The sequence below is a fragment of the Pelodiscus sinensis genome, unplaced genomic scaffold (assembly GCF_049634645.1).
Source record: "Pelodiscus sinensis isolate JC-2024 unplaced genomic scaffold, ASM4963464v1 ctg104, whole genome shotgun sequence".
Taxonomy (NCBI): domain Eukaryota; kingdom Metazoa; phylum Chordata; order Testudines; family Trionychidae; genus Pelodiscus; species Pelodiscus sinensis.
In genome coordinates this window covers 63,033-88,430 of record NW_027465824.1, presented here as the reverse complement: position 1 = coordinate 88,430, position 25,398 = coordinate 63,033, and the positions used below count along the sequence as shown (strand labels likewise).

Below are 25,398 nucleotides of genomic sequence, written 5' to 3'. Positions count from 1 at the left end.
GCCCCTGGAACAGCCATTCTCTTCCAGCCGGGCGATCAGCTGGGCTTGGTGCTTTCCCCACAGCCAGGCCCCTCTCCTTGCACAGCCCCGCAATGTCTGCCTTGAGGAGTCGGGCGTAGGCCATCTCCCCGCCGGTCCCTGGGGTGCAGACTCACTGGCCGAATGCTGCAGTGCCCACGACTCCCAGGAATCGCTTCTCTCTGCGAGCAGCGCCTGGCCCTTGCAAGCCCCTTCCTTCTCCGGCACCTCGTCCCTCGCTGCTGGAAGCCCCATCCACGCGGTGCAGCGCATCCCACTCCTGACACCAGTGTGACGGCGCGTCGGGGAGCCCCCGGCCCTGCACCCCGTCCGCAGCCAGTTGGGGCTCTCAGCTGGGCCGTAAAGCAGGTGGTTTTATTGGTTCTCAGAGACACAGCACAGCAGGGGCCAATGTGGACATAGGAGCCAGGGCAGACAGCCTAGTCCTCTGGGGGGGAGGGGCTTCACCCCCTCCCTTGGTCTAAAGCATCCCCCCGTCCCCCAGCCCAGCCGAGACTGACTCAGCCCCCAGCCACTGGTCCCTCAGCCCCCAGGCGGCCCCGCCCCGGCTTTGTTCAGATGCCTCCCCGAGCCCAGGTGAGAGTTGCTGGGCCATGGCCGACGTGCCCCCCTCAGAGACCCCCCCGGGCCGTGCACACAGACACCCCCAGTCTCTGCAGAGCAGCACCGGCCAGCAGGGGTCACCCCAGCCCAACACGGCCACCAGTGACTGCCCGACACAGTGGGCCCGGGGCCACGAGGGTGGACAGCCCCCCCACTCCCACAAGGGGAGAAGGGCAGATGGGGGGGGGCGCCCGGCGCGAGAACGCTGGGTCCGAGAGCCCTGCCAGCAGACACAGCAGGGCCCAGCCGCTCTGACGGGCCCATCCAAGGGGTCCTGGTCAGCGGCCTGGAGCCAGCTCCCTGGAGAACAGCCAGCAGGGAGCCGCACAGCCTCCCTCCCTGCCCCACGCTGCTCGGGCTCTGCCTTCTGGGGGGAGCAGTGAGGGCCTTCTGGCAGCCGATGTCCGGGCTTAGGCCCACGAAGCCACGACACAGATGTGCAGGGCCCTTCCCCGTGGCTGCCCTGCCCCCGCCCACGATGCCACGGCCACGCCCAGTGCGAAGGACCATCTCGAGCCTCGGCCTAGCGGAGCCCAACCTGCTGGAACACTTCCTGGGTGCCCAGCGCCTAGCCGGGCATTAACGGGGGTGTGGTGAGCCAGACACGAGGAGTCGTTCGTCCGCTCTGCTCTGCTCTGCGCTGGTTGGGCCTCAGCTGGAGTCTTGTGTCCAGATCTGGGCACCGCGTTTCAAGAAGGATGTGGAGACATTGGAGAGGGGCCAGAGAAGAGCAACAAGAATGATGAACGGTCTAGAGAACATGGGCTAGGAGGGAAGGCTGAAGGATTTGGGCTTGTTTAGTTCAGAAAAGAGAAGATTGAGGGGGACATGAGAGCCGTTTTCAGGTATCTCAAAGGGTGTCATGAGGAGGAAGGAGAAAACTTGTTCATCTTGGCCTCTGGGGATAGAACAAGAAGCAAGGGGCTGAAACTGCAGCAAGGGAGGTTTAGGTTGGACATTAGGAAAAACTTCCTACCTGTCCGGGTGGTCAAACACTGGAATAAATTGCCCAGGGGGGCTGTGGAACCCCCATCTCTGGGGATATTTCAGAGCAGGTTAGAGAAATGTCTCTCAGGGATGGTCTAGACAGTATTTGGTCCTGCTGTGGGGGCAGGGGACTCGATTCGATTCGATGACTCTCGAGGTCCCTTCCAGTCCTAGTGTTCTATGATTTCAGTGCCACGGAGCTGGGGGGCCCTGCTGCGGCGGGTGGCCATGCACTGCCCAGGCACGCTGCCGTATAACACCCCTGGCTTCCTTGCCAGGAGCCCCGGTGTGCATTCAGCCCTGGCCACAGGCAGGGGAGAGGCCGGGAAGGGCTCAGTCCAGCCCAGCCACACAGGGAGAACCACCAGCCCCAACCGACACACGCAGCACTGGGCGCAGCCACCTCCCGCACCGGGCACTAGCTCAGTGCTTGGGGGGCCTGCGTCACCCCCAGGACCCGCTGTAAGCCGGGCACTTGCGCGGCCACGCAGGAGGGATGCCGATGCTGGGGAACCCGGGCGGCGGGTGTCTGCAGGTGGTGCACATTTGCGTGTAGAAAACTGATTCCACGGACAGATGGAGAAAGCCTGCACGTAGACGGAACGCTGGTCCCCGCAGCCCTGGAGATCTCCAGCTGGGGCGCTGCTCCGCCGCTCCACCTCCCCCCACTCCCAGCTGGGGCAGCGTTCTGGGGGTCAGCCAGGCCCCCCAGGTGGGAACGGAGGACGCTCGCTGGGGCCAGGACAGGGGCACACAAGACCCAGCACACGCCAAGGCACCCGAGGCTGCACTGCTCCGCGCATGGCGAGACAGGTCGGCTGCCCCAGCGCCGCACGCCCAGGCCACCCTCCTCCCCCCGGGCCAGGCAGGGTCACTGTCTCACGCTGGCTGCGGGTGCCACGCGGCTGGCCCACGCCCAGCCACACCGCAAACCCCACGCCAGCTGCTGCAGGGCTCCGTCGGGCCCAGGAGATGCCAGACAGGCTCAGACCAGCACTGACAGCTCAGAGGGACTCACCCTGGACGACTGCCGGGGGCCACGGTGGGTCCCCCATCACTGAATGGGTCAGCCGAGCCCGGCTGGCTTCGCTGGGTGGCACTCGTGGGCTCCCAGCGCTCCCGGCTGGCCGTGGGACGGACACAGCATGGGCGCAAAGCTGCTGCCATGAATGGATGGGCCCCCATAGCCTCTAGGGCACCAGCCACAGCCCCAGGGGCCCAGGCCCTGCCACCCTCCAGCCGCTCTTCAGCTCCAGGCCTCCCGCCAGCTGTGATCCTGGGCCCCCGCCAGCAGCTCCCCCGCCGTGGCCCTGGGCCCCAGGCCCCCTGCCACCCGTGACTCCAGGCCCCGCCCCCGCTCTCCAGCTGTGGCGTCGGGCCCCGCCCCCGCTCTCCAGGTACCTTGGTGCCGTGGTAGAAGTCGTCCACGCAGGTGGCGTTCATGAAGGTCTGGTGGAAGTGGGTGCTGGTGTCGATGCCGCCCGGGATCACCAGCTTGCCGGTGGCGTCGATGACCTTGGCCCCTCCCGGGATCATGAGCTCCCGGCCCACTTGCTGGATGACGCCGCCCTCGACGTAGACGTCGGCCTCCAGCGTGCAGTCATCGTTCACCACCTTGCCCCCCTTGATGAGGATGCGCATGGTGGCCGCGTTGGCAAGCATGGCTCTGCCGGGGGAGACAAGCAGTGGGTCAGGGCTGGCCCTCCGCAGGCCCCACGCCCTGGCCGCCAGGCACTGCCCCGGGGCAGGCGAGTGGCACCAAGGACCCCGGAGCCCGGCCCCCCAAGCCCCTGCTGCCCAATGCGCTCCAGGCTCAGCCACAACCAGAGGGCCCCGGCCCCTAGGCCAGTGCGACGGAGCCGGCACCGCCCCATGTGGGCCCCCACCCCTTGGCTGGGGAGCAGAAGCCGCCAGCTCTCTGGAAGGCAGGTGAAGTGCAGGGGGGGGGAGGGACGGAGTGTGACGCCGGGGGGGGGAATCCTGCTGGCTCCCCCCAGACGTGTGTCGGGCCCAGACACCCGAGGGGCAGACTTAGGGGATCACGGCAAAGGGAGGCGGGGCTGAGTGCAGGCTGGGACTAGGGCCCGGGGAGGGTCGGTCTCGGGGAAGAGAAGGGGGGTGAGCAACCTGGGAACCCTCCCCCCCCGGGAGGAATAAGGCTGCCTAACATCGCCCCCTTGCTACGCAGCCCCCGGGACCCAGGAACCTTCTCTTCTACCTGCCGCCTGAGAGTCCCCTCCGGCTGCACACCAGGGACTCCCGGACACGCCATGACAGGTGAGCAGCAGGCCCACCCCTGCCCGCCCCGCGCCCGCCCCGCGCCAGGGGAGCCGGCCCGCCCCGCGCCAGGGGAGCCGGCCCGCCCCGCGCCAGGGGAGCCGGCCCGCCCCGCGCCCGGCCCGCCGGGACCCTGCCCGCTCCGCGCCCGGCTCGCCGGGAGCCGGCCCGCCCCGCGCCAGGGGAGCCGGCCCGCCCCGCGCCAGGGGAGCCGGCCCGCCCCGCGCCAGGGGAGCCGGCCCGCCCCGCGCCAGGGGAGCCGGCCCGCCCCGCGCCCGGCTCGCCGGGACCCTGCCCGCCCCGCGCCCGGCTCGCCAGGACCCTGCCCGTCCCACACGCTGCGCCCAGCTGGCCGGGACCCCTGAGTGCTGGCTGACCCGATCTGTATGGGGACTGAGGGGAGGAGGGCTGGACCTGAACACGGCTGTGCCACGCTGCATGGCAGCAGCACCGGGTTACCCTGCTACTGTGCTGTGCGGGCAGGGCTGCTCGGGCTCTGGGCTCACCCCAGCCCAGGCGCGGAGCCTGCCCTGCCGCATCCATCTAGCCGGTCCCAGGCCTCAGTCTCTGGCGCTCGCTCTGTGCGCGCAGCCCAAGGTCAGCCAGAGGTCCCGGCCAGTTTATGGGCCACAGCACTTGGCCAGGCCGTGGCAGGTGTGGCTCCCAGCTCCTTCCCTACCCTCGAACCCTCCCCACCGGCCCCCCCTACCCCCCAACTGCTGTCTATGGGGGCAGGCGGCTCCGCGGGAGCCGGCACGTGCAGGACGCTGGCTTAACAGCCGGCTCCCCGTAGGCACCTCTGGTGCGGGTGCATTAGCTGTTAGGGTAATTGCGTGAAGGGCTGTACGCTGACCAGGCCCGATTCCAACCCCCCTCACTGCGGGTGGATGCCGGCTGTCGGCCGGTCCTGGGCGTGGGTGCTCCCCGCCCCCGCTCTGCGCTACTGCAACACACAGAGCTGGCGGGGGGGCTCTCGGCCAAGGTCGACGAGCAGCGACTTCGCCAGAAATCAGGCACCCGCCCCCAGCCCACGCCTGAGGCCGGCCCACAGCTCTGAACACCCGACCGGAACATTGAAACGTGCGGCCCCCAACTCTGCCAGCCGCTGAGCAGCACCCCAGTGCCCCGGGCCAGGGGCAAGGAGGGACGCCAGCAAGTGCCCTCTGTGACGTAGTGGGGGCACTTGCTGGGCTGTGGTGACCCCTGCTGTCTGGAGCAAGACCCAGCAGGGAAAACCTCGCTAGGCAGAGGTAAGGCCAAACTGGTTGAACCAGTGGCCAGACACCCCCCATGGAGAGGAACAAAGGAAGGTGGATGCTGCCCTGGCTGGGGGGGGCAGGGCTGGAAGTGGGTTAGTTGGTTGGTGGCTGTCTGTGCGGATGGATGAGACAGCCTAGGGAGAGGAGCTGGAGTTTAGGGGCCCAGTCTCCCCCATCTCAAGGGGGCCTGAGGCATCCTAGCCCAGTTCCTGTAACCAGATTACATCTGTGCTGCGCTGTGCTGGAGGAGCAATAAACCACCCTCAATTCCACTGGCTGGTACAGTCTGTTTGTGCCATTTCGGGGTGCAGGAGACGGGGAACCCCCAACGTGCCGTCACACCCTCCCAGCAGCACCGAGGGAAAGCGGGGACCTGCAGACGGGCAGCAGCCCTGAAGCTGCACCCTTCCTAGCCCGCGCTGCCTGGGGCGGGCAGAGAGCCGCAGGACCGGCCCCTGGAGGGAGGCAGCAGGAGAAAGGCCCCTGATCCCACCAGCCTTCCCTCTGGCCCATCTGCCCAAAGCTCAGGAGAGGCCCCTCCGCACCCCGGGACGGGCCATGCTCCCCATAGGCCCACACCTCGCAGACAGACAGACAGGGCCCAGCTCAGGAGAGGCCCCTCCGCACCCCGGGACGGGCCACGCTCCCCATAGGCCCACACCTCGCAGACAGACAGACAGGGCCCAGCTCAGGGAGAGGCCCCTCCGCACCCCGGGACGGGCCATGCTCCCCATAGGCCCACACCTCGCAGACAGACAGACAGGGCCCAGCTCAGGGAGAGGCCCCTCCGCACCCCGGGACGGGCCATGCTCCCCATAGGCCCACACCTCGCAGACAGACAGACAGGGCCCAGCTCAGGAGAGGCCCCTCCGCACCCCGGGACGGGCCATGCTCCCCATAGGCCCACACCTCGCAGACAGACAGACAGGGCCCAGCTCAGGAGAGGCCCCTCCGCACCCCGGGACGGGCCATGCTCCCCATAGGCCCACACCTCGCAGACAGACAGACAGGGCCCAGCTCAGGGAGAGGCCCCTCCGCACGCCGGGACGGGCCATGCTCCCCATAGGCCCACACCTCGCAGACAGACAGACAGGGCCCAGCTCAGGAGAGGCCCCTCCGCACCCCGGGACGGGCCATGCTCCCCATAGGCCCACACCTCGCAGACAGACAGACAGGGCCCAGCTCAGGAGAGGCCCCTCCACACCCCGGGACGGGCCATGCTCCCCATAGGCCCACACCTCGCAGACAGACAGACAGGGCCCAGCTCAGGAGAGGCCCCTCCGCACCCCGGGATGGGCCATGCTCCCCATAGGCCCACACCTCGCAGACAGACAGACAGGGCCCAGCTCAGGAGAGGCCCCTCCGCACCCCGGGACGAGCCATGCTCCCCATAGGCCCACACCTCGCAGACAGACAGACAGGGCCCAGCTCAGGAGAGGCCCCTCCACACCCCGGGACGGGCCATGCTCCCCATAGGCCCACACCTCGCAGACAGACAGACAGGGCCCAGCTCAGGGAGAGGCCGCAGAAGACCCTCAACGGGCCCTTCCCGCCCTGGTGCCCCACAGCAGGGGGCTGGCCCTGGGGAGGGGCAGGGGGCTCAGATCCTGGTGTAACGGCCAGTCGGGTTCCCCCCGATCCAGCAGCCCCGGAGCAGCAAGAACAGGCTCCGCCAGCCCGTAGAACAGGGGGGTTATTGCCCCTCTGGGGGACAGCCCAGCACAGACGGGACGTGGCTGCAGGACTCAGGCCCAGGATGCCCCAGACCCCTTGGGTGGGGGGGGTCCATCCCCCCCCCCCCCCCCGGACACTCAGCTTAGGCTGTTCCCTTCATGTTTCCCAGCCAGCAACCACCTTGCTCCCAAACCCTGCCCCCAAACCGGGTGTCGGTCTCCACCTCCCTCCCTTTGTCTGTGCCCCTGGGAAGAGCCTTGTTACCTGCCCAGGCTGGCCGTGGGGGAGTCAGTGGGGATCACACAGCCCAGCGCAGGGGACCCGGGTTCCAGAGCAGCCCCCCCACTGCGCCACAGCTGGCTACACAATTCTGCCCACTCAGGCTACGTCTCTTCACGCTGCAGGAAAGCCAAGCGGCTGCCTTGCCTGCTCCCAGCAGCCTTGCAGGCCTAGCGCAGGCTGGGCGCACAGCCAGAGATGGGGGCCTGGTAGGACATACCCCCCCCCCGCACACACACGGAGCTGGCGTCTCCCAGCCGAGCTGCACTCTGGGGCTCTTCGCTGGCACGGCCGGGATCCACACAGGCCAGGCCCGGCCCCGCCCGGCAGAGCCCCCGCCCTACTCCCAGCCCCACTGCCGGGGAATCCCTCCTGCCCCCGGGCGCAGAGCCCCGGAACACCCCCGCCTTTCCCAGGGGCTCCGGTCACACCCCGCTTACCAGCAGCCGCCCTGCGGAGCCCAGCGCAGACACGCGGCCTCGCACCCCGCTCCCCGGGCCTGGCCCTCCCCTGCCCTGCCGGCGGCGAGGAGCCGAGCAGGGGCGCTGCCGCAGGCTGACAAAGCAGCTCCCGCGCTAACGAATTCAGGCCATTGTCTGGGAGCAGGCGCCATCAGCCAGGACATTTGCATAGTGGAGCACACAAGAGCCATCTGCCCACCAGCCCGGCTCGCAGCCCCTGGCCTCCCCGCTGCTGCTGCCTGCCACGGGCGGGTTAGTCTGGGGGGCGCATGGCTGGCACCAGGCACCCGAACCGGGCCGAGGACTCAGGGACAAGCGAGCAGGGAGCGGGGAGCCAGCCGGCCACCCAGGGCTATTCGGCCCCTGCCCGCGCAGAGGAGCGGCCCGACGGGCTGACGAGTTGCGGGAAGAGAGGGAGCACAATGGCAGGAGACGTCCGTACCAGCCAGGAGCAGGCGCGGCCACGCGGGAAGGCCGCTTCCCCGGCTGCTCGGCCCCGCCTGCCCTCCACGTGCCGGGCTCTGGAGCTGGAGCTTACGCCGTTGAGCTGGGCTGGTTCTACTCACCAGCTATGCTCAGCGAGGTACCAGCCCCGCAGGAAGGGGGAGGAAGCAGGGTCCTGCCAGAGCCCCCCCCGGCCAGAAACCGATTCCAAAGCTGGGCACGGGGACACGCAGAGCCAGCGCTGGAGAAGCCCAGCCGGGCCACCGCCCCCTCCGCACCCCACGCCCCCACCCGTCACTCCGGGCTGCTCCAGCTGCAAAACCTCTCGCAGTCGCTTTGCTCCGACCAGCCCAGCGACCATGGAGCAGCCTGCCTCCTTCCCCCGCTCAGCCTGGGCCCTGTCTCGCCCCCAAGAATCGAGGGCCAGCCCCCCTAACGCCAAGCTGCAGCCAGCGCTGCCCTCCAGGAAGCACCCCCCACCCTCCGCGCGCAGCTCCAGTGCAGCATGCAGCCGCTGACAAGGCGGCGCTGCGGAGAACGGGTCACCTCTCTTCAGGAAGCACGGGCCGCCGGGGAGACGCCACAGAGCTGGGGTTGATATCCAAGTGCCACAGGGGCAGCACAGCAGCATTTCAGGTGTGGAAAAGCCCCCAGGCCTCCCTGAGACCCAACTCCCCCATGCAAAGTAGAGGGGAAACTGAGGCACGCCTAGGACTCATACCACAGCAAATCCCCATTTTGTCACAAGGGATACGGGGCCCTGCCCTGCCCTGCGCTATTAACCCTTTGCGCGAATGGCGAACACGACAGAGCACACGTGGTTCTCCCAGGTCAGCGAGCAACCTTTTGGGGAGGGCAGCCCAGTCAGAGGGCTTGGGTGGCAGCCAGCCCACCCCCGTGCAGGCCTTCTCTGAGTCCATTCTGCGGGGCTTTGCCTGCTTAGCGCTCGGAAGGGACCTGAGGCCAGCAGGATCCCAGCGGCTCGGCTCCCAGCAGCGCAGGGCAAATGGGCCTGCTGGAGACCCACGTGGGCTCTGCGCAAGCCTCGTTCTCCACCACAGGAGCAGAGAGTCACCCGGGCACAGTCCTGCCGCCACCGGGCGCTTTCGCCCACGGCTCCCTCTGGCACCCAAGCAGGCAGCAGCAGGGGAGGGGCTGTGAACACGGCTGCGCGGTCACATACTGCCTGCCCAGGACACACTACTCCCCCGAGCCGCCTCCCGGCACTAGCCGATCTCTCTGCGCAGACCATGCCCACCGGGCGCACTGCGGGCTCTCCCGACACGGCAGCTGCCGCACGGCCCATCAGCCCCCGGCCAGCTGGAACGCGCTTCCCTGCTTAGGGGTTTTCCACACGCTGGGGCACCAGAGTGGGGGACAGCAGCAGATCTCCCGGGGGGGCGAGCCCAGTCGAACTTCCACTGCACAGGGAGCCGGGCACCAAGGGGGCAGGGCAGTGCCCCTCCCAGAGAGGCACGGTGCGACGGAGACTCCCAACAGACCCGCTCAACCCAGGAGTCTGCTGCCAAGTCCTCTCCGGCCACGCGCCTGGCAAGTCCCAGGGGCCTGGCGGCGCCAGTCAGACCATTCACACTTGGCATCACGGCACGGCACGCCCTACATGGGCCGCTAACCAAGTGAATTGGAGTGCAGCCCTGCGGTCTGACCTTGCTCAGGTCGGGGGGAGGCTGAAAGCTGAAGGCTGGGTGGCTCTGCAGCAAGCGGGAGAAGCCCAGCCGGGGGAAGGCTGTGCCGGCTCCGCACATACCGCCGCGCGGACGCGAGGGCCATTTGGAACACTGGCACCGGCGCCGCGCAGCCTCCCGTGCGCCTTGCGAGGGACGCCAGCCGGAGAAACGCTCCCATCGAGCACCGCGCTTTGCGCCAGCGGCTGACAGGCTGCTGGATCCGGGAGGCGTTGCAGAGATGACAGGCCTCTGCAGAATGAGCTAATGCCAAAGGTACTTCCAGACACACCACGGGCTTCCCACAGACAGGGCCGGGCTCAGGGCCACAGCTGGAGCTCGCCGGAAATAAGCCCGTGGACCTTTCATCCCAGAGACCTTGACCTAGATGGGAATTAGCCTTTATAGAATCCTAGAGCTGGAAGAGACCTCAGGAGTCATCAAGTCCAGCCCCCTGCCCAAGGCAGGACCAATCCCAACTAAATCAACCCGGCCAGGGCTTTGTCAAGCCGAGACTTAAACACCTCTAGGGATGGAGAATCCACTACTTCCCTAGGGAACCCATCCCAGCGCTTCACCACACTCCTAGTGAAATAGTTTTTCCTAATATCCAACCTGGACCTCTCCCACCACAACCTGAGACCATTGCTCCTTGTTCTGCATCTGTCACTACTGAGACCAGCCTCTCTCCAGCCTCTTTGGAACCTCCCTTCAGGAAGTTGAAGGCTGCTCTCAAATCCCCCCTCACTCTTCGCTTCTGCAGACTAAACAGACCCAAGTCCCTCAGCCTCTCCTCATAAGTCATATGCTCCAGCCCCCTAAACATTTTGGTTGCCCTCCGCTGGACCCTCTCCAATGCGTCCACATCCTTTTTGTAGTGGGGGGCCCAGAACTGGACACAATACTCCAGATGCGGCCTCACCAAAGCCGAATAAAGGGGAATAATGACATCTCTGGATCTGCTGCCAATGCTCCTCTTAATGCCCCCTAATACGCCATTAGCCTTCTTGGCTACAAGGGCGCCCTGTTGACTCATCTCCAGCTTCTCATCCACTGTAACCCCCAGGTCCTTTTCTGCAGAACTGGATGGGGGCCCTGGAGCAGCTGAGCGGGAGAGCTCAGAGTTGACGGGGACTCCAGCGACAGCCGACAGGGAATACGAGCAGGACCGCGCTACGTGGCATTAGGAATCCGGGCTCCAGCACTGGACGCCACACCTCACAATGGCTGGGAACTACAGGGAACAAGGCTCCTCGGAGATGGGAAGCGATTCTTTACAGGGGCAGTTGCCCAAAAGAATCCCAGAATCCCGGAGCTGGAGGAGAGCTCAGGAGGCGAGTCCAGCCCCCTGCCCAAGGCAGCTCCAGTCCTAGCTAAATGAACCCAGCCAGGGCTCTGCCAGGCCGAGACGTAAGGTTAAGAGGTGATGTGATCAGAGTGCACGAGTGCCTACGAGGGGAGACGGCTTCTGACAACAGCTCTCATCCGGTAGCCACAGGTCGAACCAGAGCGGGCGCCAGGAAGCGGAAGCGAGGCAAACACCGAGGAGAAGGAAGATGCACCTGTCCCCCAAGGGGAACTAGCCACCGGACTAACGGATTCACCCTCCCGGAAAGCCGAGCTGAACGTCTCTGCAGCAGGCTTGCTCCAGCTGGGCTCTAGGAAGGGCTGCCTGGGTTACTGGCCGGCGGCTAGTGTGATGCAGGCCAGACCGGCTAATCAGGATGGTCCCTTCTGGACTCCAGACGTGGCTGCACGTCGGGGCGGAGCGAGACGGTGCCCACTGGACTTGTGCGTGGCACACGGCACTGCCCCGGTGAGGGCTGGGAGTCCATAGGCCTAGGTGGTACAGTGCAGAGCCAAGTACTGGCCTCAGGAGACGTGGACACACCCTGTGGCGTTTGCTCCTGTCTAGGGGCGTGGCTATTTCAAAGCTCGTCTCAGGCCGCCGAGACCCCGCCCCATTAGCACGGAACGCCCTGCGTCAGGCCGGGCAGAGACGCGAGGCTGCCATGGGAGAAGACCGGCTTTGATCTGCCAGGCCACGACGGCAGGTGGTTGGTGACCAAGAGGTTGGTGACCGCTCAGGCATTCCAGCAGTTTTGTTGTGCAGTTATGGCCAGTGAAGACAAGTCAGACACTGGGTCTCTAGGACCCTCGCCGAAGGAGCGTTCTCCGCAGGACCCAGCCCCAAGAGGAGCATGACAGAATTCCCCAGTTCTCCCCCTCTGCTCAGTACCCCTGCCAGCCCAGAGTATCCGGAAGGGCTGTCCCCTCTGCGCAGGCAACGTTTGCAGTTCAGCGTGCGTCGGCCCCCCGTTAACACCTCCCAACCCTCCTTTTCAGAAGCTTCAACCCTGCCCTGCAAGCCTCCAGAACACGAGTCCGGCTGGGGGCACTCAGGGCCCATCTAAAAACCCCCTAGCAAGTTTTGTTCTGAATCCCACCCACCAGCTGCTTCCTCGCCTCCTCAGCTCCCTTGAGCCGGCCTGTGGACTGCAATGGGTCCCCCCAGCTGACTGGCTGCAGGAGCTCATCCCCGCACTGAGCCAGGAAGCGGCTGGAGTGCTCAGTCAGCTGGAGGACCTACAGCCAGGGGATTACAACTGAGTCAAGGAGGCCCTGCTGCACAAGTTCGGGCTGACCCCCGAGATGTACAGGAAGAAGTTCCGGGGGGTACAGAAGGAGCCACGGGAGACCTATGTGGACCTGGCCTCCTGCCTGGCACAATACTGCCGCAAGTGGGTGTCTGGAGTCGGAGCCCAGACTGCAGAGGAGCTGCTCAAGCTGGTCATGACGGAGCAGCTCTATGAAGCGTGCCCACCCAAACTGAGGCTGTGGCTCAAGGACCGGAGACCAGAGAACCCCCAGGAGGCCGGGAGACTGGCGGATGAGTTCATGGAGAGCCGGTCCGGGTGTGAACGGGAGTCCCGGAGAGAAAGAGAATCGCGCAGAGACCGGATCTCGGCTGAGTGACGGAGGGAGTCAACTACGGGGCGAGCCACAGGGACCAGGACCAGTCATCGATACCCCAGAAAACCAGCCAGGGCTGGGGCGGAGCTGACCCAAAAGGGCCCACAGAACCTAACTTGCCATCGCTGTGGGCAACGAGGCCACAAGAGGGCTCAATGCACCAGGCACAAGAACAGGTCCCAGGACCAGGGACCTTCCAGGGTTAACTGGCTGGGGTGGGAGGAAGGGCAGGCTGCCCCAGAGGCAGGGGCTGGCAGGCAAACCTCAGCTCAGAGAGAGGGGAAGGATACTCAGTGCACCTCCCCTGGGAGGCCTGACCCTCGGGAGGCGGATTTCTCCGTGTACCGGGTGGGGGCAGGACGGCCCCTGCGGAGCGAGTGCCTCATACCCCTGGAGGTGGATGGTAGGAAGGTGACAGGTTTCTGGGACACGGGGGCGGAGGTGACTCTGGCCCGATCCGACATAGTGGCCCCAGAGTGGATACTACCCCACACCCAGCTGACCCTGAAGGGCATAGACGGGTTCCCGTTTAAGGTGCCTGTAGCCAGGGTGCATCTGAAAGGGGGGGCCAAGGAAGGTCTCAAGGAAGTGGGGGTGCACCCGCACTTGCCCACAGAGGTGCTGTTGGGGAATGACCTAGAGGAATGGCCAGACAGACCCCACAGGACCCGGGTCACCGCCCATAGCCAGTCAGCAAGGGGCTGGCAACCTGGATCCAGGGAAGGACTCCCGGCAGGGTCCTCAGGGTCCCATCCCAGTGGACACGGGGTCCAGCCAGGCTGGGACTCCGGACCTAGGCAAGGGTGGGGAACAGGTCCCGATCCCTGCCCCAGCAGCTGAATTCCAGGCTGAGGTGCAGGCAGACCCCTCCTTGCAGAGGCTGAGGGACCAGGCTGGCCTCCGTGCAGCTCAGCCCCTGGGGAGAGGTGGCCAGGAGAGATTCCTGTGGGAGCAGGGATTCCTGTTCCGTGAGTGGCTTCCCCCCCCAGGAAGGCGAGGGCATGGGGGGGTCCAGCGGCAGCTGGTCGTCCCCCAAAAGTATTGCCTCAAGCTGCTGTATTTGGCCCATGACATCCCCGTTGGGGGCCACCGGGGGATCCGGAGCACCCGGCTGAGGCTGCTCCAGCACTTCTATTGGCCGGGGATGTTTACAGCCGTGCAGCGGTACTGCCGGTCCTGCGACTCCTGCCAGAGGGGCGGGAAGGCCCAAGACAGGAGGAAAGCGGCTTGGGGGCCCCTACCCCGTACAGAGGACCCCCTGGGCTTGCTGAGAGAGTTATGGGAGGGTAAGACCTCCCTGGATGGAGCGTCGGGGGTAGAAGACATCCTGGCTGTCCAGAGAAGGCTCACTGGGCTCATGGCCCCGGCCCGAGAGACCCCGGCCAGAGATCAAGGCCAGTGGAAGGGTGGGTGTGACCCCCGAGGACAGGCCTGTGCCAGTCCCCCTGGAGCGGGGCGGCGAGTGGACAGAGGGAAGCCAATTCATGTGGGGCCTCGTCGTGGCCAGCCCAAGTCAAGGGGAGCACCCAAGTCCCCAGTGCGGGTTTCCACGCAGAGGACCCGAACTTCCCTAGGTCACGAGCGGAGTGACCCTGCTCAGTTCGCTCTCGGAGGGGGGAGAACTGTGACGTAGTGGGGGGGAACTTGCTGGTTGCTGTGCTGGGCAGTGGGTTGAGTGACCTCCACTGGCTGCTGGCTGCAGCACGGCCCAGCAGGGCAGGGGATGAGTCATTATGCAAGGGGGCTTCGAACCCGTCCGACCAGTATCTCCCAGGGAGCGGAACAATGGGAAGAAGGGGAGTGGAGCCCTGGCTGGGGGCAGGGCTGGAAGAGAGTGGTAGTTTCGGTCTGGGAAGCAGGGGAGAAGGAGCTAGGGAGGGGGGCTGGGATTGTAGGGCCCATCCACCCCCCATCTCAAGGGGGGACTGAAGCCTCCTAGCCCCAGTTCCTGTAACCAGATTACATCTGTGCTGTGCTGTATCCTGGAGAAGCAATAAACTCCCTCTGTTCTACTGGCTGGTGGAGTCTGTGTGCCACTACGGGGTGCAGGAGATGGGAAAACCCCAACGCGTCATCACACCCTCCTGCACCCACCCCCAGCCCAGAGCCTGTACCCCCCCAGCCCAGAGCCTGTACTCCTCCTGCACCCACCTTCCAGCCCAGAGCCTGTACCCCCCCCAGCCCACAGCCTGTACTCCTCCTGCACCCACCTTCCAGCCCAGAGCCTGTACCCCCTCTAGCCCACAGCCTGTACTCCTCCTGCACCCACCTTCCAGCCCAGAGCCTGTACCCCCTCTAGCCCACAGCCTGTACTCCTCCTGCACCCACCTTCCAGCCCAGAGCCTGTACCCCCCCCAGCCCACAGCCTGTACTCCTCCTGCACCCACCTTCCAGCCCAGAGCCTGTACCCCCTCCTGTACCCACACCCCCAGCCAGAGCCCTTGCACTCCTGGTCTTCAGGATCCCACTGGGAACCACGTGGCCGCAGCCAGATCAGAGCTGCGTCAAGGTACAGGCACGAAGCAGCTCTGGGCAAGACCAATCCAGCACTGGGGCACTTGTCACTTCCGCCTTTGCAGGTCGGGGGCCTGGCCTGCCCTAGCAGAAATCTGGGTGGCAGAGCCGCCAACGACAGACCTACGGGGGAACAGCTGAAACTCACGTGCAGGCCAATGCATGGGGACAGCACCGCTTCTCCCGAGAGGGATGGGCTCTTCACCCGCTGTGCCACCTGGGCTCGGTCCTGGGAGCTACAGCCCAGGGGAGCAGCAGGTGCCGAGGGCCTCGCTGGGGGCTGACCCTGCCACCGCTCCCAGCCACGGCCCAGGAGCAGAGCTCAGGCCGTCAGCAACTGCCACCAAAGCAGCCCGCGCCGGCCGATTTCTATGCCACAGAACCCGGATTCTGAGACTTGTGCGGCTGCCTGAAATCACCACAAGAACATCTTTGATTTCACTCCCGTTCCCCAGGAGGCGAAGACTGGCTGTGCGCCGAGCACGCTGCTCTCGGGAGCGAGCCCCGTCCAGCTCACTGCCACTGCCAGGTCTTGAGAAACCAGCGAGCACGGGGCTCCTTTAGCAAAGCTTTGGCGCTACACAGGGAACTGACTCCCGGCCCTGCCTGCGTGGGACATCCTGGCCACAGACACCCGGGGCAGCTGGCAAGTCCAGACTCTCTGGCCGCAGCGTTCGGTGCTGAACCCTGGGGTGACAGAGCCTAAACCCAGCCACGAGCCACTCAAGCCAGAAAGCTTCGCTAAGCTAAGCTTTGCCTTCCCAGCAACATCCAACCCAGCAACGGCTGGGGAAGGCGTGTCCAGCCGCACCCACGAACCGGCACAGCGCCGCAAGGGGAATTATTCACGCTACTGATGAGCCGCGCCACTCGGCCACAGCCGCCTCATTTCCTCCCAGGCAGCAGGCTTCCTTGGGACGCTTCACTCTCGCGGCGAGGCCCTGCATCTCCTCCCACCGGACACATCTTCCCCTTTCACCCAGGCGACAAACGTCTTCAAAACATTCCGGCTACGTCTACACTGGCCCCATACTTCAAAGTAGGAATAAGAGATCCTCCAGAAAAGGGCTTTATTCCGGAGGATCGCGCCAGTCTAGATGCTTTTTTCCGGCTTTTCCCCAAGCCGGAAAAAAAGCGGCGGACATCTTTATTTAAATCCCGCAGGGGATATTTAAATCCCCCGCGGATTTCCCTATTCCCAAGTTCAAAATTAACATGCCCCTTCCGAAGAAGGGGCCAGTGTAGACGTAGCCTCCCAGACCGGGGGCTCATACACCCAGAGGCCGGGAGAGTTTCTGGGGCAGACGTGTCAGGGGATACGGGAAGCTGAGTGTGCTGAACGTCTTCCCTTTTTCTTCCAGTTCACCCCCGTTCCTCTCTGTGCTGCCCCAGCCTTTCCTGTCTACTGGCTCTCTCTCCTTAGGGACGTCCCAACTCACGCTTCTGCCACGCAGGCAGGGCCACCCGCGCATAAGCACGGCTCACAAGCCACCCGATCCCGCCTGCGTCGTTCTTTGCACGTTTCCGTGTCGTCTGCCGAGAACCAGCCATGGAAAGCCCCGGACGTTCAAGAGACATGAGCTACTAGCTGGGCTGGACGGACTAGAGCCACGAGTTCATGTTATGAGACTAAGCACAGGTGCAGCACGTCTGCCTGGAGATTTAATTGCAACTCTTCTTTCTAACGAAGACGTTTACTATTTTCTTGGTTAAAAAAAAAAAAAAAAACCAAGACAATCCAATCTTGACTTCTTAAAAAAAAGTCACTGATTTTCATTCACCCTGGCATGGGAGCTGCGGCCCCGCTCAGACCCTTGGCTCGCTACTCCAGCCTCCCGTCCCCAGCCGCTGCGCCAGGGTGAGGCGGCGCTAGGCCATAACCTGGCCACTGCCGGGGAGCCAGAACTTTAGCGGATTCGCTCCTGGAGAGCGGATATTGCCAGCATGGCTCTGACCTTTCCCTGCTGTGCTGCCCTCAGCTCGTCGCATTCCACTGACGCCCACAGAGCCAGGAGCCACCAAATGGCTCCAGGAAGAAAATCCCCATGAAATACCGGGCGGGACCAAGGCGCGAACTAGCCCACGTAGTGCTTGGTATTGACGGACCTTCCTCCCCAGGGGATGAGCAGCACCAAAGACGTCAGTAAAGAGGGCTACGGCATTTCCCTAGAGGCCAGGGACGAGGGAGCCAGGACCGCGGCCCTGGGCACAGCGAGGCAGTGCAGGGGCTGGCCGAGCACGGGGAGCGGCCGCGGCAGCCCCAAGCCTCGCAGGACGGTTCCAGGCAAGCAGCACGCTAGTCAAGGGGACCTGGTCTCTTCAGCAATCGGTGTAAGAGTTACCGGCTCCAGCTAGCTGGGCAGAGGCTGCCGCTGGGAGGGACTGCCTCCTACCTGAGCCGCCTGTGAACCAGACCCCGGGCCAAGCTCTCCTGGTAGAATGATGGTCCAAGTAACTCAAGACCCCCTAAGCCCCAGCTCACCACCCGCCGGCACGAGCAGAACGCTGTGGCCATCCTGCCATGCCTACGGGACTGCACAGCTGATCACACCCCCCACAAGCACCCTGCCCCCCTCACAACCCAGCTCCAAGTTCTTTCCGGAGCACAATGGGGATGCAGGGCACTTTCCAGGCAAAGACTCTCCCAGCCCACTGGCGGCACAGCACACCCCTTTCCGGGATTGCTAACAGCCACCCCCTTCAGCGCCTGAACGAGATCAGAGAGGTAAGGAGGGGAGGGCGGGATCATCCCCTCCGGGTGACAATTCCACCACGGGGCCACGGGGAGGCTCTAGAGCTCAGGGCCGTCCTTACCCATAGGGCACTGGAAAACGTGGGGCGCTGCTGGGTCTCAGAGTCCACCCACCCCCCGCTTCCCGCCCCGTCTGTGGCCTGGCTTCCTCCCAAGAGGACGCAGTTCCCTGGCCAAGCCGGCCAGAGCTCTCAGCAGAACGTGGCGCCTGCGGAAGAGCCATTCAGGTGAGAAGCCACGGAACGGGCGCACCGTATTCATCGACAGGGCCTCGGTTAAAACCCCCTTTAAAATATTTCGGGAGTGTGACGCTGAGAAGTAGGAGCGCCACATTTCCCACCCCTCCCCAGGCCACCACTGGGGCCCCGTGAGCCCCCAGGACAGCCCTGCCGTGGCTGGACGCGGTGGAAGGCATTTTGTCCGTCCGGGAGCCTGCGTTTCAGAGGCTTAGCCCGGCCAGACCAGAGACAGCTCAGCCGCAAGGGGCAGCAGGCCCACGGGCGTGGGAAGAGACGGGAGAAAGCCCCAGGGAGGTCGGTGCATGGAGGGGGCAGCACGAGGACCACAGCCTCACACACAACATGAGCAGGAAGGTGAAAGGTCAAACCCTCCAACCTATCACAGCCCTGCTCGCCCCACTTCCCCCTCCCTCTGCACCTGTGCGAGCCCCCTCTGCAGCTCCTGCCCCCCCAGCCAGCCTGGCCCAGCCTCCAGCTCTGCGTGGAGGTCCCTGTCCTTCCCTGCCGTGTGCCTCCCCCCACCCGCTCGCGGCATTGTGCTCTGCAGCGCTCCATGCACTGGGCACGCGGTGCTGCAGAGGCCCTTCCAGACAGAGCTGCATTGTGCCGTAGCGAGAGAGAGAGAGATTGCAGGTGCCGCTGCTGGCCAAAGAGCATTTTCTGCCCCCCCCTGCACGTCCTCTGCTTGCCGCCACATGCCCCCCCCACACGGAGCCACTCCCGGCCTCTCCCTGGCTGGCAGCACTAGCAGTGGGGAGCCAAGCACCAAGCCCCTCCTGCAGCGCAGGCGTCCCCACGAGACACGGACACCATGGCCCACATTCGGCCAGAGCCGTGCCGCAGACCACGGCAAGCCACTCGGAACGCTGCCCTAGAGCTCCCAGTTGTCCGGGGGCTGTGGCTTGGGGGGGGTACAGTGTGACACAAACAGCCCGTGTCCCAGCGGGCTTAGGCACTCAGACAGAGGGCCGTCAGAGGGAAAGCAGCACACGGAGGTAGCCGCGCCAGAGCCACCCCAGCCATGCGACAGCCACCACCCCGGCAGGGTGTCAGCGACTCACCCGCGTCAACAGGCAGCGCCTGCCCCCTTGTGCAGCAAGCCCTGCCATTTGCTGCGTACCAGCCTTTCCCAGGCTGCCGCCCTAAAGAAGCCATCGGTCCACAGACAGCTCAGCGCGCAGCCAGACGTACACCCCGGAGACTAAGCCCTGCCGACGTCCCCATCCCGAGCACTTGGGCTGAGGGGATCCAGCACCCAGCCAGCCCCGTCTGGCTGAGCCTTCGCAGGCCTCCCCGGCTGGGAGGGCAGAGCTCAGCCGCAGCAGAGCTCCCTGCATTGTGTTCTGCTGGGGCAGAGCCCCCCTTTGTTAGGAGACTGACGGCCTCGCTGCCGTCCAGCTGCACCGAAATCCCCCACCTCCCGCGTGTGCCTCTCCAGGCTTGTCACAAGCCATCTGCAGAGAGCAGAGTCATTTCCCAGCTAATTCCTGCAGCAGAAACGCTGGAAACGGCCCTGCTCCGAAACCTTCCCTCCAGGGCCTGAGCTAGGGCGCTGCTCCACCCTGCCACTGTCCTCCCCACACCGGACCAGAAGAGCCATTATTGACCGGGCAGACCCATTACAATCTGTCGAGCTACTGGCGGGACTATTGATCCGAGGGAGGAGCCACCACATTTCATCATGTCAATCTGGCCTCCACCCCGAGGCACTAAATCCAGCCTGCTAACAAGCCCTCAGGAAAGTGTGATGGAGAGGGAGGGGGTAATTAGCCAGCACAATGGCTGATTTTCACATCCCAGTACCTTGCCATTTCCTTTATTTCCATTGTCTGAAAGAAGCACTCAGACCCCATGCCCCTCTACAGGCACAGCCATGCAGGGCTAAATAAATGAATGGAGATTGCCTATCTCCTAGAACTGGAGGGGACCTTGAAAGGTCATTGAGTCCAGTCCCCTAGCTCCATAGCAGGACCAAGTACCATCCCTGACAAATTTTTGCCCCAAATCCCTAAATGGCCTCCGCAAGGACTGAACTCACAACCCTGGGTTTCGCAGGCCAATGCTCAAACCACTGAGCTACCCCTCCCCCCAAAGGGCTGAAAGGGAGACTGCTAGTTCTCTGGTCATCTAGGCAGGACCAAACAGAGCTGGACCATCCCAGACAGGCGTTTGTCCAGATGGGTCTTAGCGCCTCCAGTGACAGAGCCCCACAGCCCCTCCTGGAAGACTACTCCAGAGCAGAACTACACTTGCCTTTACTCAAAGGGATTTTACCTAAATCTCCCTCGCTCCATGTTAAAGCCATTGCTTATCTCACCTTCAGTGCACGCAGAGCAATTGATCACCATCTGCCTCGCAACAACCCTTCATACAGATCTCAAATGGAAAAGGTCCCCCCTCACTCTTCTCTTCTCAACTGCCACAGGCCCAGGTCCTAAGTTTTACTCAAAGGTCACGTTTTCTAAACTTTCAATAGCTGTTCTTACTCTCCTCTGGACGCTCTCCGGTTCATCCACATCTCTCTGGAGGCATGCCCCCCAACTGGGCACAACACTGGGGATGGAAGCGAGGAGTTAAGTACCCAATAAGCCTAGGCTCATCAGGTAGTCAACTACTCGCACTCCCCCCTCCCTCAAAGGTAGGGAGGGGGTGGCAGGAGCCCAGCTCTTACTACATTTAAAATGCAGAGCTGCAGCAGGGGTAGGCCCTGGACCTGGCGTGAGCTGGGACTGAGCACTTCCTCCCTGATCGAGTAATCGTGTAGTCAACAGAAGTTCTACTGACTACGCAATAGCCTAACTACTCCCTTCCTAACATCCCTACACAATACTCCAGCCTCACAAGTGACATCCCAGAATGATAGTCGCCTTTTTCACATCTGCACCACACGGACAACTCTGCGGTTCGCCAGGACCCCAGATGCTTTGCAGACGAGCCAGTCGCCCCCCATTTTGTAGGGGTGCATTTGATTTCTCCCTTCCGGGCGCAGTACTTTGTGCTTCCTGAATCCCATCTGGTTGATTTCAGATCAAATCTGCAGGTTGCCTAGGTCACTTTGAATTCAACCCTGTCCTCCGGGACAATGCTAATCTTCCCTTTTTAAAACCCAGTTAACGACAGGTGTGTAGGAACAAGTGACCCCTCGCCATCTCTCCACCACGACGTTCACACACGCCTCTTCCCCAGTTGCTGTTTGCAGTCCATGGCTGCCTACCCTAAGTAATCACCACCTTGCCATCTGTGTGAGAGCAGCCAAACCTCCTCCAAGGTGCTGAGGTGTGGGGGAGGAGAGGGACTTCGCTCACTCTCCCGCCACCCCCTTTCCTCCTGTTCCCCCACACAGTCAGAGAGGAAGTCGGGCTCCAGCTACGGTTTAGGGCCCCGCTGTGGTGGGCACCCGCCGCCCCTCGGTCAGTCACTGGCCCAGTTCCGCTGGTTGCATGCACATGGAAACACACGAGCTGTTCCCGAGCTACACCCGGCCCCGGACAGTCCCCGCAGGAGCGCCCACCCGGCCGGGCTCCACGCACAGAAACCCCTGGGGGCAACCCCAGCCTGCAGCTGCGGCGCACGGCAAGGGGGGCAGACCCAGCGCCCCCGGCTCACCCAGGCGGCCGGGCCGGGCCTCCGAGCCACGCCCCGGGCAGCCCTGCACCCAAGGGCGCGGCGAGCGGGGCACCGGCCGGCCCCTCCCTCCATCCCTCCCGCAGGGAGCCCGGCCTCGGGCCAGCGCCGCTTCCCAGCCGCGCCGGCGAGAACACCCCGGGCGCACGGCCGGCTCACCGCCCCGCCCGGCCCCCATCGCCCCGCGCCCCGGCCCCCCATCGCCCCGCCCGCCCCGCGCCCCGCACCCTGCCCCGCCCCCCATCGCCCCGCACCCCGGCCCCCCATCGCCCCGCCCGCCCCGCGCCCTGCACCCCGCCCGCTCCCCGCCCGCCCCGCGCCCCGCCCGCCCCCCATCGCCCCGCGCCCGCCCTCCATCCCTCGCCCCGCCCGGCCGCGCCCCGCACAAAGAGGCGCCGCGGGCCGGGCCCTCGGGCGGGGGGGTCCCCAGACAAAGGCCCCCCCGGCCCCGCCGCGCCTCACCCGGCTCCGCTCCGTCCGCTCCGCGCCGCTCCCACCAACCTGCTCGGCTCCGCCGCCGCGAGCCAATCACAGCGCGCGCTCGGCCCGGGGGCGGGGCCTCCGCCCTCCTCGCGGCCCCCCCAGGGCGGGGCCGAGCGCCCCGGACACGCCCACCCGCTCCACCTGCTCCTGCTGGGGTTGCCATGGTGACCAGGGACCCGGCACAAAGGCCTCTCCCGAGCCGGGGGCGGGGCCAGGCGAACCCCCCCCCCCAGAGCCCCCTCTTCCCCCACCTCCCCCTCCCCCCCCAGAGCCTCCCCTTCCCCTCCCCCCAGAGCCTCCCCTTCCCCCACCTCCCCCTCCCCCTCGCCCCCCAGAGCCCCCTCTTCCCCCACCTCCCCCCAGAGCCTCCCCTTCCCCCACCTCCCCCTCGCCCCCCAGAGCCTCTCCTTCCCCTCCACCCCCCCAGAGCCCCCTCTTCCCCATCTCCCCCTCCCCCCCAGAGCCTCTCCTTCCCCTCCACCCCCCCAGAGCCTCCTCTTCCCCATCTCCCCCTCCCCCCCAGAGCCTCTCCTTCCCCTCCACCCCCCCAGAGCCTCCTCTTCCCCCACCTCCCCCTCCCCCCCAGAGCCCCCCTTCCCCTCTGTGTCCCCCAACCTCCCCTTAGCCCCTCCTGTGTGCCAGGCACCCCTCTTTGCCCCCCCTTTCCTCCGCCCCTTCACCCCAACCCTCCCCTTCGCCCCACCGCTCCCTTCCTCCCGCCCCTTCACCCCAACCCTCCCCTTCGCCCCACCGCTCCCTTCCTCCCGCCCCTTCACCCCAACCCTCCCCTTCGCCCCACCGCTCCCTTCCTCCCGCCCCTTCACCCCAACCCTCCCCTTCGCCCCACCGCTCCCTTCCTCCCGCCCCTTCACCCCAACCCTCCCCTTCGCCCCACCGCTCCCTTCTCCCGCCCCTTCACCTCCAAAAGAACTCGAGTGGGAAATGTGGAACTACTACCTGGTTTGTAACCTGTCCTTTAATCGGCTCTGTACCCAATGACTGGAAGGTGGTGCAGCGGGTTGACTCACTTTCACCTGGGGTGGCTTGTGGGGAAGTGACCGGCTGCTCCGACGCCGACGCGCCCCCTTTGGGTGAGGTATTCTCTTCACGGCACTGCCCTCCAGCAGTGACACTCCGGTCTTGATCTGCACCCCCTTCCAGGGGTTCCTCCTCCGCTCCTCCTCCAGGGTCCTCCCTACTCCCTAGGGCCCCCAGTTCTTCTCCCACTCCGCCTGCCCGGTTGCTTCCTGCAACCCTGCCTTGCGGACTTATGGCCTGGGGCTTCCCTGGCTCAAACTCTCCCAGCCTACTGCAGCTGCCTCCTTGCAGCCCAGCCTTTAGGGCTGCCTCCATGGGAGCCCCACCCTCCATGACTGCCTCCTTGCAGTCCTGGGCCTCAGGCCAGGTAGCCTGGGTTTGCTAGGCTGAAGCCTCCCTCACTGCAGGCAGGCAGGTCCCTCTCCTCCTCCCAGGAGCTGCTCTATATGGCCTCCAGCTGGGCCCTCCTTAGCTGCCTCAGCTGGGCTTCCTCCTGACTCCATGTGTTGTGCTTAAAAGAAGCACTCGGGATCTTTTTCAGGGGATAAGGCAACCTGCCACATTTATTGATCATCCATAGATCAATCAATACTTATATGCATATGATACATCACACTTATGCACTCTCCCACACGCAAGCACACTCCCTCTTGTGGTTACCAAAAGTTGCTCCCCCTAACTGCACTGGCCAGGTGAGTTAGATGGGGGAGGGGGGGAGCCGGGCTTCTGCCAATCCGGATCGATGCTCCCATGTTGACAAGAGGAAAACCCGGGGTCCCTCTACAAGATGCCTATTTATCCCTCTCATGCAGCCAATTAGTCATCACCTTGCCTTTCCTAATGCTGCTTCAGAGAGAGTTCTTCCAAGGGCGGGCACTTGCTGCTTGACTCCCAAGGTGTCTGTATATCCAGTCTTCTTAATGAACTCACTTTACAGGTATTGTCTTCGATCTAGCTCCCAGACCTTCTCCACCCTTGCAACTGCTGCTGGAGGTGCTCATCTTTCATTCTCCATTCACACCTCATTCATTTCAATAGGACAATCAAGGAAAGGGGAGAGCTTAAAAGACATTTTTTCTTACAAGATCTATATATCTTAATACAAAGTTATAGGAGAAATGTTACAGATTCTATAAGAACACTTAAAGATCTTGTCCTTTTAGATATATCTTAATACAAAGTTATGAGAGTGATAATATTACAGGGATTTATTCACACAGGTCTCAGCCCCTTAAAGGGCCAGTAGAGAGCAACGCCCTGCCACAGTAGCTAATGTGACATCAATATTTAATAAGGGCTCCAGAGGTGATCCTAGCAATTACAGCCAATAAGTCTAACATGAGTACCGAGCAAATTAGTTGAAACTATAGTTAAGAACAAAATCATCAGACACACAGATGGACATAATTTGGTGGGGGAAAGTCAGCATGGTTTCTGTAAAGGGAAATCATGTCTTACTAATCTACTAGGCTGCGTCTAGACTGGCATGATTTTCTGGAAATGCTTTTAACAGAAAAGTTTTCCGTTAAAAGCATTTTCGGAAAAGAGCGTCTAGATTGGCACGGACGCTTTTCCGCAAAAGCACTTTTTGCGGAAAAGTGTCCATGGCCAATCTAGACGCGCTTTTGCTCAAAAAAGCCCCGATCGCCATTTTTGCGATCGGGGCTTTTTTGTGCAAAACAAATCTCAGCTGTCTACACTGGCCCTTTTGCACAAAACTTTTGCGCAAAAGGGATTTTTGCCCGAACGGGAGCAGCATAGTATTTCCGCAAAAAGCACTGATTTCTTACAGTAGGAAGTCACTGCTTTTGAGGAAATTCAAGCAGCCAGTGTAGACAGCTGGCAAGTTTTTCCGGAAAAGCAGCTGATTTTCTGGAAAAACTGGCCAGTCTAGACACAGCCCTAGAGTTCTTTGAGAGGGTCAGCAAACGTGGAGAAGGGAGATTTAGTGGATCTAGTGTAGTTAGATTTCCAGAAAGCCTTGGACAAGGTCCCTCCTCAAAAGCTCTTACGTAAAGTAAGTTGTCAAGAGGGAAGGTCCTGTCATCGACTGAAAACTGGTTAAAA

General features: G+C 63.8%; 1 protein-coding gene across 5 annotated transcripts in view; it reads right to left on the bottom strand.

The window, feature by feature from the left end:
• Window positions 1-22,427, bottom strand: part of DPYSL5 (dihydropyrimidinase like 5) — a 94,741-nt gene extending 72,314 nt beyond the window's left edge. For 3 of the 5 annotated variants that reach the window (XM_075914552.1, XM_075914556.1, XM_075914555.1), the window contains exons 1-2: window positions 22,273-22,405; window positions 3,031-3,295 (exon numbers count right to left, since the gene is read on the bottom strand). In XM_075914552.1, the coding sequence (XP_075770667.1) occupies window positions 3,031-3,291 (261 nt within the window). In that variant the 5' untranslated portion in view covers window positions 3,292-3,295; window positions 22,273-22,405. Of the gene's footprint in view, window positions 1-3,030; window positions 3,296-3,847; window positions 3,994-22,272 lie in introns of those variants that run through there. The other 2 variants (XM_075914553.1, XM_075914554.1) reach the window with 2 other exon arrangements.
• Between the last annotated feature and the right edge of the window lie 2,971 nt (window positions 22,428-25,398).